Source organism: Miniopterus schreibersii (genome assembly GCF_964146895.1).
Source record: "Miniopterus schreibersii genome assembly, chromosome: 18".
Lineage (NCBI taxonomy): Eukaryota > Metazoa > Chordata > Mammalia > Chiroptera > Miniopteridae > Miniopterus > Miniopterus schreibersii.
In genome coordinates, this window is record NC_138121.1 from 19109393 (window position 1) to 19123930 (window position 14538).

Below are 14538 nucleotides of genomic sequence, written 5' to 3' on the forward strand. Positions count from 1 at the left end.
TCATAAAATTCACCCTTTTAAGTGTGTAATTCAATGTTTTTTAGTATATTCACAAGGGTTAAGAGCCATCACTATTATTTAATTCCAGAACATTTTCACCACTCCGAAAATAAAGCTACTGTTTTAGCAGCCATTCTCCATTCTCCCCTTCCCCCAGGCCCCTGCAACCATTAACCTTCTTATCTCAATGGATTTGCCTATTCTGGACATTTCATGGAACTGGAATCATACAACATGAGGTCTTTTGTGACTGGCTTATTTTACTTAGTATAATGTTTTCAGGGTTCATCCATATTATAGCATGTATCAGCACTTTTCTTTCTTTTTTTGGCTGAGTAATAGTCCATTATATAGATATACCATATTTGCTGTATTTCTTCATCAGCAGGTGGTCATTTGGGTTGTTTCCACTTTTTAGCTATTTTGGATAATGCTGCTATGAACACCCATGTACAAGTTTTTCTGTGGACATATGTTTTCATTTCTTTTGGAAAGATACTAGGAGTGGTATTGCTGGGTCATAAGATAACCCTATGTTTCATCTTTTTAGAGAAACCGCCAGGCTATTTTCCACAGCAGGTGTACCATTTTCCATTCATCAGGAAGGTATGAGAGCTCCGATTTCTGTACATCTCACCAACATGTGTTCTTGTCCTCTTTGATTTAGCCATCCTAAAGGATGTGCAGTAGTTCTTCTGAAGCTCTGTAAGAACAAGGACTCCTCCATCTGTCTGGCTCACCACTTGGTATCCCAGAACTCAGTGTAGAGCCTGGTACTTATTATTCATATTTTGTCTAAAAAGTGTTGAATGAATAGGTAAATAAAAAACTAGTTAGATGGTTACAATACTTACTGATTGTAGGAATATAGGAAAAAAACAACATGTTCCAATACCCAAGAAATTACCTTTGAGTGTCTAAATGAGAAATTTGTGCACACCTAAGATCCTAATGAGTGATTTGAAGAAAAACAAGAAAGCCTTTATCTCCCCAATAGAGATCTGTCAGGGGATCTGGTATTCTTTTTCCTGCACGCTACTGAACCACCCCTTTTCTGCTAGGTAATCTTTCTTCAGGGAGGAAATTGGGTTAAATTTAAACTTTCATTTTTCTTCAGATCACTCGTTAGGATCTTAGGTATGCACAAATTTCTCATTTAGGCACTTAAGATAATTTCTTGGGTATTGGAACATTTCGTTTTTTCCTTACCTTCATTTCTCCTACAGAACTTTTTTTTTGATCCTCACCTGAGGATATGTTTGTTTTTTACTGATTTTAGAGAGAGAGGAAGAGGGAGAGAGAGAAAAAAAACATCAATAGGTTACCTCCTGTACGTGCCCCGACCTGGGGGATCGAACCTGCAACCTGTGTTATGTGCCCTGACTGGGAATCAAACCCATGACCCCTTGGTGCATGGGACAACTCTCCAACCTACTGAGCCCCACCGCCAGGGCTCTCCTACAGAAACTCTTGACTTCCTTCTGCAGGGCTTTTTGCTCACTCTCAAGCACTCCATGCTTGCAAATAGCTTTCCTCCTGTTTCTTTCCAAGCTAGTCACACTGGGACAATCAATACCTATGACAGACCAGTGCTTCTTTTTTTTGGTTTTCTTTTACTATTTCTGTACACCCAAGAAACATCCAAGCCTTTAGAGAATTTTTATAAGAGTTTATGTGAGCCAAACTGATGACAATTACCAGGAAACAACATCTCAAATGCTCTGGAGAGTGACGGTTTTGCAGTTTCTTTTATACACTTGGACTTAAGGGGGAAATATGAGAAAGATTACGTGAAGGTAGGAGAAAGCAATGTACAGGATAGTTAAGATTATGTGCTCCCTTGAGGATGGTTACACTTTCCTTCAAGGGGTCTGAAAAAGAGGCATATCAAAGGTGTGTTAAACTAGATGCACAGAAACAAATGGACAGGGCTTGCTTAATGGAAAGATAAAACTTTTACTAAAGAAGTTACATACCTGGGATGTGACTACCCATGATGACCTGTCCAGTTAGGAATTTATGGTCAAATCACCCTGTGAGGTTACTTTCAGTTAGATTCATCACAGCACCCCTTTTTTGTCCAATTCACTTGGAAGTCACTTAGACCAGGTGATGCTCATAGACAGCACTCAGTACTTGGAAATTAGTGAACGAATGAATGAATGAACAAGAAAACGTGAAAGGGATATACTGAAAACGCAGACTTCATCAACAAATATTTATTGAATACCCATTGTGCCCCAGGCCCTGTGATACATGCCAGGATAAAAGGTAAACAAAAGACCCCTCAGGACACCGTACTAGGAAGTTTCTAAAATCACTAGTCCTAGCTGCATTATATTCCCCTGTCTATATCTTTTCACCTTTTATCACATAACTAATGGTTTTCAGGATCACATTTTAGCTAAGGTATCTACTCATTTGTTTAAGCCCAAAATAAGTTCTGATGGACAGTCCCCCAGTGCGCTGCTAAAAATCCCCCAAACGCTAAATGTCCTGATCTTAGGGGTCCTTGGATGGAGAACCTCCTAAAGAACCGACAGAGCGTCCACCAGAGGGTGCTGTGGGGGCAAATTTGAGCCGGGAGGTGAGCTTGACCAGTGACCCTCGGAGCCAGGTAGGCGTCTTCAGTAATCTTTGCTCTTCCTCAGGTTCCCCTCCCACCCCCTTGAACCATCGCCGCCCCTCCCCCATAGGTGGTTTCCTCGAATAATTAGCCACTTTCAGGGACTTAGCGCTTTCTTTGAAAAGACCCCACGCTTCTGTTTCTGACACCCGGCGCTTCAGGCCACTCCGGTCACCCGCCCGCTCGCGGGGGCCGGGAGGCGGGGGGGGGGGGCCTCCGGGGCGTCAGCGGCCGAGCGCCGCGGGGGCCGTGAAAGGGTTAAGCCGGCGGGGGGGGCGGGGAGGAGGGGGCGCGGGCCGCGCCTGCGCTCTGCCGCTCTCCATTGTCTCCACGGCGGCGAGGAGTGCCGGCGAGCGCAGCCCGGGACTCAGCGAGGCGGCGCGGCTGGCGGGGCCGGCAGCAGCTTGAGCGAGAGCGCGACGCGACGCGACGCGACCGCGGCTTCCCGAGCTCCGCTTGGCCGCCCAGCGCCGCAGCCCGCCCGAGGCCTGGAGGGGTCCAGGCCACCGTCCATGGTCGCGGCGTCCTGAGGCGGGGGACGCGCCCGGCGCCCCCAGCCCTCCTCCGCCTCCTCCGGTCCGGTTGGCGGCCTCCTCCGGCGCCTCCCCGCGCCCGCCCGCCGCCTCCCTCCCTCCTTCCCTGCGGCTCCCCCGGCTTTCGGGAGCCCGGGGGCGGCCTGTGGCGTGCCGAGCCCGCGCCGGACTGCGCCTCCTTGGACCTTGAGGGGAAACATGCGCTTGGCTTGGATCGTTTTAAATTCTTAGTTTGGAATCCCCGCCCGCCTGCCTTTTCCGCCCCGAGGGTTTTGTTTTTTCTTTTTCTTTTTCTTTTTTTCCCCTTTTTTCCCTCCCGATCTCCTTTTTGACTCCCTTCCCCTTTATGCTCGCCCAACCCTCCCTCCGCTGCTGAGAAGTGGGGGAGGGCCTCGGCCTCCAGGTTCCCGCCCCATCGGGGCCCGGGCGAGCATGGGGGGCAAGCAGAGCACGGCGGCCCGGTCCCGGGGCCCCTTCCCGGGGGTCTCCACTGATGACAGCGCCGTGCCCCCGCCAGGAGGGGCGCCCCACTTTGGGCACTACCGGGCGGGCGGTGGGGCCATGGGGCTGCGCAGCCGCTCAGTCAGCTCGGTGGCGGGCATGGGCATGGACCCCAGCACGGCCGGAGGGGTGCCCTTTGGCCTCTACACCCCCGCCTCCCGTGGGACCGGCGACTCAGAGAGGGCTCCAGGCGGCGGAGGGTCCGCTTCCGAATCCACCTATGCCCAAGGCAATGGTTACCAGGAGACAGGCGGCGGTCACCATAGAGACGGGATGCTGTACCTAGGCTCCCGAGCCTCGCTGGCGGATGCTCTACCTCTGCACATCGCACCCAGGTGGTTCAGCTCGCACAGTGGTGAGTCCGCGGATGGTGGAGGCCTCGGGGGGTGGAGTGCAAAGGAGGGCGTGCTGGGGCGCCCCAAACCTTGGCGCGCGTGCGAAGGTTTGCACATAGAGTTCACGACCTGGATCTGTCTGTTGTCCCCTTGGTTCCCGAAGCCAAGAGACAAATTGGATACCGACCCTCTAGAAAAGAGGCATTCTGCGAGGTTATGGAGCCTGGCGTTTTAGGATTTCAGGCGTTGGTCCACTTGTGGATGGGCAGAGTGAAACCTGCCTTTTGAAATACCACTTATTGGCATCACCGTCCTCAGAGAAGAGATCTGGCCTGGCTTATAGCAGTCATCCTTGGTGCTTTCTTTCTGTAACTGCAGTATTGTGCCTACCTCACCCTTACCAGACAGAGATCAATTTGACCAAGCGGTGTCTCCCAGACAAAGAGTGTGAAAAGAAATCAGGGACAAGTGGTGGTTGGATTAGGGCTCTCACTCTAGTGGGAGAGAGGGGTGCTCAATTTTTGCCACCCTGCTGGAGGTCTGTTTGGATTGTTTAAAATGGAGCAGATAGCAGGCTGCTGGCATAGACAGGTGTGGCCTGCTGAATGGAGGACCAGCCAGGGAGCCTCCCTCCCAGCTTTGCAGGATTAGGGCTCTGGTCCTCCGTGCTGCATGCAGTAGGCTTGGCTCAGTGACTCTCACATCCCTCCATCTTTTTTTCTTCCCCTCCATGCTAAGTGCTTGGTCTCCCAGGTAATCTGCATCTTTTTGTAACGGAGAGGTGGGATTTTATTGCCAGGCTGTTGGTACATGACAGGGGAAGAGGAGGATTCAAAGAATCTGGGTGGATTCACATTGTGAACTTCTAGTGATAACCCAGCGAAAAGCTAGAGGAGGATTTCCCAGGCTCTGACTGGCAGGAGCTTCTGGAGGAAAACAGGGCTGTCTGCTCTGCTAACCTGAGAAGCCAGATTAGGCTTCTAGAAAACTGGTTAAAAGGGGTGTCCAGCCGCTATTTACTAATTGGCCTTTATTTTTGGAAATAGTCTGGGTTCTTTTTCAACTCTATAAACTTAATTTGTGAAAATTTTTTTTGAGAGGAAGGGATAGTGACTGATTACAGGTAACACTTGGAAGTGGCTTTTGAATTGGGAGGATGGTATTTTATTACCTGAACAGTCCTCTGGATATTGTTGAAGCTTCTCTGACTTTCATCACACTTGGTCTTGAATGAGATGCAAGGCATGACTGACTGCCTTTGGCTCTTTTAGACATTTGATTGGCTTTAGACACCTTGAAATTAATAATCTTTCTTATAAAACTTGGTCCAGAAAGTGTCAGCTGTATTTGTGAGATCATGTGGTTAAGTTTTTAAAAGAACTGTCATTAGTATCTAATTTTAAAGTGAAAAGCACTATAAGAAGTTTCTCTAAAATCACAGAATTTTGTGTATTGTAAACACACAGTTTTGTGTCGTGTAAAATGTAATGAACTCCTGTCTGGGGAAGGAGTTCCCTGTTTGCTAAAATTTCTTGTCTTTTACTAGAAACTTCTTTTTCCGTATTCCACCACCAGGTTTCATGCTCGAGTTGTGAGTTGGATTCCAAAATTTCAGATTCCTTAGCTGTGAAATCTTAATTTTTTTTTCACCCACTTTGGTGAGAGTAGGAAGAACAACTGAACCATGAAAATACAGGAAATTAATACAGCATATTAATCCCTTAAGGGATTCATATTAAAGCAAGTGTTGGGGGCTACAATTAACATTTTGGGTAATAGCTTTCTTCATAGGACCATCCTATCCTTTTTCAAGACATTGAGCATACCTGGCCCTGCCCACGAAAAGCTCTTAGGAATTTCTAAATGCTCTTGGTAGGGGCATGGCGGTACCACCCTGATGGAGAACCACTGCTTTCAGAATTCGTTCTTTTATTCAAATAAAATAGTTTTTTCCTGTGCAGTTTGAGATGAACCTTCATATTTCAGCTCTTCTGCAGCGGTGGTTCTAGCTCCCTTTCTGGAACAGGTCAAGGGATCTTCCTTCCAGGACATCCCTTTTCCTCTCTTGCTCATTGTTATAAGAGAAACCCATTTCTGTTTTGGAGCCTTTGAGTAAGGTCTGAGCAGTTTTTGCTCTTGTGTCGTAAAAGCATAAAGGTAAGGATTTCGGTGCACAGTTGACTAGATGCCTGCAGGTTGATGTGATGTTCTTGCTCATGTTTTCAAGGTGCTTTGGACCTCTTCTTGGGCACAGAAAATACTTGTGAGTGAAATGAGTGGGGGAGTTCAGTGTGCAGGAGGCTTCTTCAAAGAGACGCTGTATCAGGAGGTAGAATCCTGGGGTCCCAGCTCCTCTGAATAGCTGTGACCTTGGGTGAGACACATTTCCTCTCTTGAACCTCATCTTTGTTATTTTTAAAATAGATGTGTGATCCTTGGCAGCCAGCCTTGTAAGGTTGTTTCCCAAATCCTGTGAGGATTCACAGTAGTCACATTTGTCTTCTCTTGGTTCTTACACTTTCTTGGGCTGTGACCCTCTCACGCCCTATTCCCTATGCCTGGAATGCTTTTCCTTTCATTCTCTACGTGGATAGCTCTTCTGATCCCTTGACCCCTTAAGGTTCAACTTAAATTTCTCTTCAGAGACCACCCTTAAAAATCCACTCCCTCCTGTTAATCTCTCCAGTCACTCACCTGTTACCTTACTTAATAGCACTTATGCTTTATAAGTGTTTCATTTATCTGTTTACTTTTTCTGTTTAGATCGACTAAATTTTAAGCTCCATAAGAGCAGAACTGTTCCTCTAGATCACTATTGTAACTCTTGTATTGTGTGTGCTTGGCACAAATACTTGTTGAGTGTGCCTTGTGTCTATCATCTCATTTAATCATCACTGTAACTCTATGAGATAAGACTTTTTATTCACATTTTACAGGTGAGGAAACTGAGGTTTAGGGGGAGGTTAAGGAACCTACACAAGTCAGCTGGCTAATAGGTGGTGGAGCTGGGATTGGAATGCAGGTCCTGCTAGAGTCAGACCTGGGCTCTTAACCGTTATACTCTACTGCCTCTCATTCTAAAACAAGGAAGCTGTCAGGGTCCTGGAAATTGCACTGGCCTGTGAGTCAGAGGACTGCACTCATCTCCTGATTGGGCTACTAGTTAACTGCCTACTTGTGGCCTTGGGCAAGTGAATCATTTAGCCTCAGAGTCATCATTTCTTCACCTGTAAGATGGGGATAATATTTATCTTGCTTACCTTGTTGGGTCTCCTGAGATAGTGTTTAGAAAAGCCAAATAACATACAAATGGAAGTGGTGTTCCTTTAGGGGCACTTCTAGAGTTCTTGGTCTTCTTTCATCTTAGAGTTTGCAGGGCATTGTGATTTAGGACTGTGTGAACTGTTTTCCCAAAATGGAAGCTAGTACTCTCTACTGAAATTGTACCTGCATTGGTCGACCATTCATAACAATGAATGCCATTGAGAAGAACTGCTTTATAGGATTGGAGTTAGAGAGCCCATTCCTTTGCACATTAAAATGTAAGTTTTGCTGTAAGGTGTTTAACTCCTAATAGTGTCCTTTTTATCTCAGAATATGGATTTCTAGTTGTGGGGGTGGGGAAATCATAGACAGTCCACCATGTTGGAAGGAAGAGGTTGTCTGTTTTCTGGGTCCTACTACAAGATGGCTGGTCATTGAGGGTTTCACTCCAACTTGTTAGTCATATGTATATATATATACACAGGCATATTCAGAAAAATCTAAGCTGTTCTCTGTTGTCACCAAGCCATCACTGGGGGCTGATAGAACATGACTATAAGTCTTTAAGCATGCTAGCAGGATATCTCATGGCTTCTATATTGCTGCCACTCTAGGGTTCCCAAGTGATTTAATTTTCTTTATTCTTACTGCATTGGAGTGGATCAGAAAGCCTTTTTGTGCCTCACCATAGGTGTGCTAGAGGCAGTGATCCTTTACATGGTTTCTGGAGAAGGAAAAGCATTCTGTGGTCTCCAAAGAGCATGATGGGTCCCCTGCCCTGCAAAAAAGTTCCATTCTTAAGACTTTTTTAAATGCAGAGTTTTTGGTTCTCTATTAACCATGAGGGCTTATTTTCTATAAAATAAATGAAGTTCCCTCGAGGAGAAGATAATTTCTTGAAGGTCACAGCGAACTCTTACTCATTGGGGTTTGAAAGGTGTTGTAAGAAACAGATTTCCCTCTTAAAGTGTTTGCTTTATGGAATGTGTACATTTTGCTACTAAACAAAGACACACCCCAAATATGTCACAAAGAATACTCTGAGCCAGGCCATTCTTAACCAAAGAAATGACACACTAATTCCTTTGGGAAAAGAAACATGCTTTATATTTTACAAATGTGATATTCAACCCAAGCTTATTGAGCACTAACGTTTTGGTAAAACTAATTCTAAAACTAAACTTATCTGGTGACAGTTTCAAAATTGGAAAAAACTTCATAGGGAAGTGGTGGTAACTTAAATGGGTCCTATTTCTACTAAGCCTTAAGTAGGGGTGTTTTAATGACAGTGGGTCGCTGAGGTTGTGGTATTAGAATCTTGAAGTTAACCCCAAACCATAATCCTAATCCCAGTCTTTAGAATGATGGATGAGTGTAAATTTCCATCTGTTTCTTTATCATGGTCTAGTCTGAATCAAATGGTTTCTAGTGATTACTGTGGGTATTGGCTTGAGTATGAGAAGGTACTTCGTAGGTCCAGTAGTTGTTGTTTTTTAATCCTTCACCTCAGGATATGTTTTTGATTTTAGAGTGAGAGGAAGAGAGAGAAAGAAACGTTGATTGGTTGCCTCCTGTACTCGCCCTAACTGGGATAAAACACGCAACTTAGATATCCTAGATATGTGCCCTGATCAGGAATCAATCCTGCAACCTCTTGGTATATGGGATGACACTCCAACCAACTGAGACACCCAGCCAGGATGATACAGCAGTTTTAACTTCTGAATCTTATGTTCTCACAGGACACATGTTTATTTTTGAATCTAGTAATTGAGTTCCTGATATTGATAAAGGGGTGAGTTGTGGGTATAAATAAATAACTTGAAGACCAACCCTGAAGTAGGAAGCAAGTAAAGAACCAAGTTTAATCTTAAAGCAGCAGCTGGGGTAGTTTCTAGACTGATGAGACTATTTACCTTGACATCTCCCCAGAGTTGTTAGAATGGAGAGCACCACCTTCCTCTCTTGGGAATAAAGAGGAAAGGGGAATTCTCTGGGTCCCTGTAAACAAGCTAGAGGAAGCATGGTAAGAATTTCTAATGTACTCTTGGATCTATAATGAGGCAGATACAAACAAGAGCTCTTTTCTGTAAATGGCTCAAAGGATTTTCAACTTGACCCTTCCCAATATTCTGTAGGGGGCTCGTTCACAATGCAGTTGACTGGACCTCACTCCCAGAATTCAGTACAATTAAGAAGAGACCCAAGAATCAGTGTAGGACCATCCATATCTGAACTTCAACTCTACCATGGATATAGCTTTTCTCTCCCCACACAGAAAGAACTGTGATTCTTTTGGGTGCATTCATTAGCATTATTTTCAATATTGCTAAACCAGGCAGATCTTACCAAAGCAGGATCCATACAAATCTCATTTGCTCCCATAGGGTAGATTCACCCGGCAAGAGCATTGTTCATTATTTTATGGTTTTCTCTTACATGGAACTAAGCATTTTGCTCCTACAGATAGGCCTAAGCCAATCTGCCTTAGTCCTGAGAATTGAAGTTGCTCCAAACAAGTTAATTGTGGCAATGTCCCCTTTCCTTCTGTGCTTGTCTTCCCCCTGATTTTTCTTCTAAGGCACAGCTGCTGCCTTTAGCTACTTGTGCTACAGAGGAGCTTACTGAGTTTTATCCTCTTATATATCCCCAGCCAGCAGCTATACAAGTCAAGAATTTAGGATGAATCCAGACTTTAAATGGACAAAACACCTCTTACTTACCCAAAAGTATGAGACTTGTTGTGTATGTGTGTGGAGATCTATTGAGCTAAGACATTCATTTATTCAACTAGTACTTATTGAGTGCCTCCAGTCTTCTAGGACCTGTGCTAGGTGCTGGGAATAAGTATTTTTTAAAAGGGTGATTAACATGACTTTGTTCTTTCTGTCGATGTAAGAGCATCCAAACCTGTAGAGAATTTTTATAAAATTTATTCGAGCCAAACAGAAGATACACCTGGAAGCAACATCTCCACAGACTGAGATAAATGCTTCCAAAAAATAACAGGTTGCAACTTCTATGCATTTGGAATTGAGGGAACCTTAAGGAAGATTACCTGAAAGTGGGAGAAAGCAAGGTGGGGTGGGGATCAGATTACAGGATAAAATTCTGTGGTCTCTTGAGGGTAGTTTAAGAAGGAGGGGTCTGAAAAGAGGCATTTCAAAAGTGTATTAACCCAGACTCACAGAAACAATGGGTAGGGCTTGCTTAAGGCAAAGATAAGCCTTTTACTAAACAAGTTATTTGCCTGGAGCCTGACTACTCACTAAGACCTTCCCAGTTAGGAATTTATACTGTGTTCAGATCACCCTGTGAGGTGACTTTCCCTAGAAGCCGTTCAGGTCCACATTCCTAAGAATCTTTGCTTCCTTGCTCCTTAAGAGAGAGTCTGAATTTTGCAGCTTGTGGAAGATTTTACCTTCTTCACCAGTGTCTTGGTAGAATAAACAAACATTCAGGGTTTTGTTCATGAGGCAGCTACATGGATGATATTCCTCTGTACGCATTGCACACACTATTCATTCTTTCCTAAACCCTAGTTCAGAGCTGGGGCAGGTAATCTTTTCTTTATGGTTCCAGTCTAGTGCCTACTAAGGAATCCCTCATAAGAGCTGGGGCAGGTGATCTTTTCTTTATGGTTCCAGTCTAGTGCCTACTAAGGAATCCCTCATATGCCCCAATACAGGTGGTCCTTTTTCTTCTCAATGAGAATATCAAAAGAAAAACTATTTTTCTAACTCTTCTTGTATATCTTTGACTTCAGGATCTTTTTCATCCCTAGAGCCACTTTTCTTTCTCGTCATTGAACACTGCTTTCTAGAAGCATGATCCACCATTTTTTAAATCTGTCTCTGTAAAATTTATCCCAAGTCACAAAAACCCATAAGGAAACATAAGGAACAGTTTTCCTCGTTGGTCTTCTAAGTGTGTGCCTCTGAGCTCCACAACATTGACATTTTAGTGCTGTTTTAAGTAATTTTTAAAGCCTTGTTTATGATAGCAGACCTAGTGACTAAAATGTCATTCCTCCTGGAGTAATTATTAAATCTGTGTTATAGTTGAATATTTTTTTGTTCAAACTAAAGAATTTAAAAGAATGCTCCATGTTGAGAGACTTTATGCAGACTTCGGCTGTAAGGTGATACCTTGATTTCTAAAGGATAATTTTTGGAGAAACCTCACCTTACATTTGGGAATATGCAGTCATCTTGATCTTGCAGAATTAAACTTGTCATAACATGGCTCCAACTTTCTTGTTGGTAGTACCTTTAGCCCTTAACAAGGTATAATAAGCCATGCTTTACAAAGGGTTCTGAAATTAGTCACTTCTACTACAGTATAGTATCTTTTAAGGTCAAAGTTGATTTGTTAGCAGGTAGGAGAAGCAGATCTGGAGTCACCAAGATGATCTGGGACAGATGGAAGAGGAGAACCCAATACCCTAGACCCTAGACGGCTTGGTCATTTTGCCCACATTTCTCAGCTCTTTGGAGGTATTTTTATTTGTTTCCATCTCAGATAACCTTCTTTTTTCTCTTCCTTTTCTGCTAAGAAGTTGTTTTTCCCTTTTTTTTTGTTTTTAATATATCTTTATTGATTTTAGAGAGAGGAAAGGAGAGGGAGAGACAGAGATAGAAACATCAATGATGAGAGGCACTGATCGGCTAGCCCACAACCTGGGCATGTGCCCTGACCGGGAATCGAACCCCGATCGCCTGGATCCTAGGTCAGCGCTCAGCCACTTAGCCAAGCCCGGCTGGGCAGAAGTTGTTTTTCCTTAGGGAGCGCTATTAAGATTATTTTGTCCTGAGGCCTGCCCAAGTACTTTGGGAATCCTAAGAAGATTTGAGGGAGTCTAACCTAAACCAATGAAGTACTTCATCTACCATAAATACAAATTAGCTTTCTGTAATATTGTTTTGTACTGTTTAGATCATTTATACTTTTAATGCCCTCTAAGGTATGATACCATCTAAGTCAGCTTTTCAGAGAAACTTTTTTTTTTTTTTAATTCTCACATGAGGACATGCTTAGAGAGAGGAAGGGGGAGAGAGAGAGAAATTTCTATGTGAGAGAGAAACATTGATTGGTTGCTTTCCTAATGCACCCCAACAGGGACTGAACTCGCAACCCAGGCATATGCTCTGGCCGGGAATTGAACCAGCAACCTTTCGGTACACAGGACGACATTCAACCAAATGTGCCACTCCGCCTGGGCCAAAGAAACTTTTTTATAACACTGCCCATCACTTTAATGAGCATCACCAAATACCCATGTATACCACATGTTAATGGATTTCCTTAGTCCTGGTAGATATGGCTGAACCATTCATACCATTGCAGCCAGTAGCCCTTGAGAACTATGGGAAATCTAAGACCTGTGATGAGGGCTGGCTTGTACACTAGCTAATGTCTGACGAGCCTAGTCATGTTGGCTGTATTTAATTGATCCATTTCCTACATCCTCTCAGCTCAGAGGCCAAATGCCACATAAAGGGATAGTCTCTAAATATCTCCAGTATTTTGAGGTATAGGGTATCTCCTATGAAGTAGCAGACCTTTGAGAAATAGTATTATGAGCTGTTCTGTGTTTGCTGTGGCTTTGGAAAACCTTTGGATTCTTCTACTGAAAATCTGTTTGAAAAAAAATCTTTTTAATGAAACAGTGTGAGTCACAAAGCAGGCACTCCTTCTCATAATAGCATTTCTCACCAGGGGAATTTTTGGTAGCTGTTGGGGGAGGGATTTGAGTAGGTTGTGGATGATAAATCCCTTGGTGGAACATAATCAGAGGCTGCCATTTCAGAACTCTGGTGCTTTCCATGCTGACTGTGAGCCTTGAATTCAAAGTGTGGGACAGCAGAATAGAATGAGGAGGCCAGTGCTCAGTGAATTGTGACCATAGCATGACCAATGAGATTGGAGTTTCAACATTCAAACTGGGTTCATTAAAACACCATTGTAGTATATAGGATCATGAGACTGAGGCCTTGGGTCAGAGGGCCTGAGGCCATTTGCAGGAAAAGCATCATATTTCTGGATTAAGGGATGACTGTGGAGCTAATGATGAGAATTTAAGAGTCATGAGTGCCTTCTTTTTTACATTGTGAAATAGTGGCCTGGTGCTTGGCACTGATCATGGGACCTCTTTACAGACAGGATTCATTCAAGGTCATCTGTGGTCTCAAGATTTTAGGTCTAGCCCTAGCCAGTTTGGCTCAGTGGTTAGAGTGTAGGCCCATGGACTGAAGGGTCCGGGGTTCAGTTCCAGCCAGGGGCACGTACCTTGGTTGCAGGCTCCTGGGCTTGTGCGGGAGGCAACCAATCGATGTGTCTCTCTCACATTGATGTTTCTCTCTCTTCCTTCCAAACGCAGTGGAAAAAATACCCTTCAATGGGTAGGATTAAAAAAAAAAAGATTTTAGGTCTAATAAAGCACTTACAGTGATACTCAAAGTGAAAATCACCCAGTCAGTTTCTTTGTAGGATGGTGAAAAGGAAATGCTAAAGGTATTAAGAGTTTAGAACAGGCCAGGATTATGATATCAAAACCCAAAATGCCTGTCCTCAACCTTTCTGCCCTCCCAAGCCTGAGTTTTGACTGTTGCCAGCTTCAGTGACTTACAGTTCTTCCGTCCTCATATCTGAACCATGGTCTTATGTAAGCTACAGAGAAAAGTCTGAAAGGTTATTACAACTGTGTGAAGATTTGCTTTCCTTCAGAGAGTCATAGCTGTCTCCATTCCATGTTTTCCTGGCTTTGTACTTTTCTTCAAAGCCTCTTACCAGTTCCAAGTCTCCAGAGTTCAGTAAAGGGGAACAGGAAGTTGGCGTTTGATGCCTAAGAGCCAGCAATAACTAATGAGAGAAGAAGGCACGAGCACAAAACTGGGTGGGGGGTTCTGGGCCTTGAGGTATGAGGCCTGTAGGATTATACAGACATCCTTCAAAGGTGACTTTAACCAACTCTTTTAAACAAGGAAAAAGCAATAGAAACCTCTGTTCTGAGAGGACTGATTTTCTTATGTTACATAGTAAAGGCTTAACATTTTCAACCAATGGTATAATTACAAAGTGTCTTGCCTAAGGAGTTCAAAACACTTAAGGAAAAAGTGATTATCACTTTTATAAAAAAGCAGGAATTACTTCCCTGCCTCTCTTTTCCGTGAGGGGCCTCTGGGTACGTCCTGTCATGGGATCCAGGCTGGAGCCTGACCCTTCCTCTTCCTGTCCGTTCACTTTTATGAGTTGAACTCTAAAGTTTCAGTGCTGTGAT

The 14538-nt window shown here is 44.1% G+C and overlaps 1 protein-coding gene across 3 annotated transcripts in view; it reads left to right on the plus strand.

Annotated features, from left to right (window-relative positions):
- The first annotated feature begins 2950 nt into the window (after nucleotides 1-2950).
- The window catches only part of ZNRF1 (zinc and ring finger 1), an 87390-nt gene continuing 75802 nt past the window's right edge, over nucleotides 2951-14538 (plus strand). For 2 of the 3 annotated variants that reach the window (XM_081118178.1, XM_081118180.1), the window contains exon 1: nucleotides 2953-4015. In XM_081118178.1, coding sequence (XP_080974304.1) covers nucleotides 3592-4015 — 424 coding nt within the window. In that variant the 5' untranslated portion in view covers nucleotides 2953-3591. Of the gene's footprint in view, nucleotides 4016-14538 lie in introns of all 3 variants that reach the window. The other variant, XM_081118179.1, reaches the window with a different exon arrangement.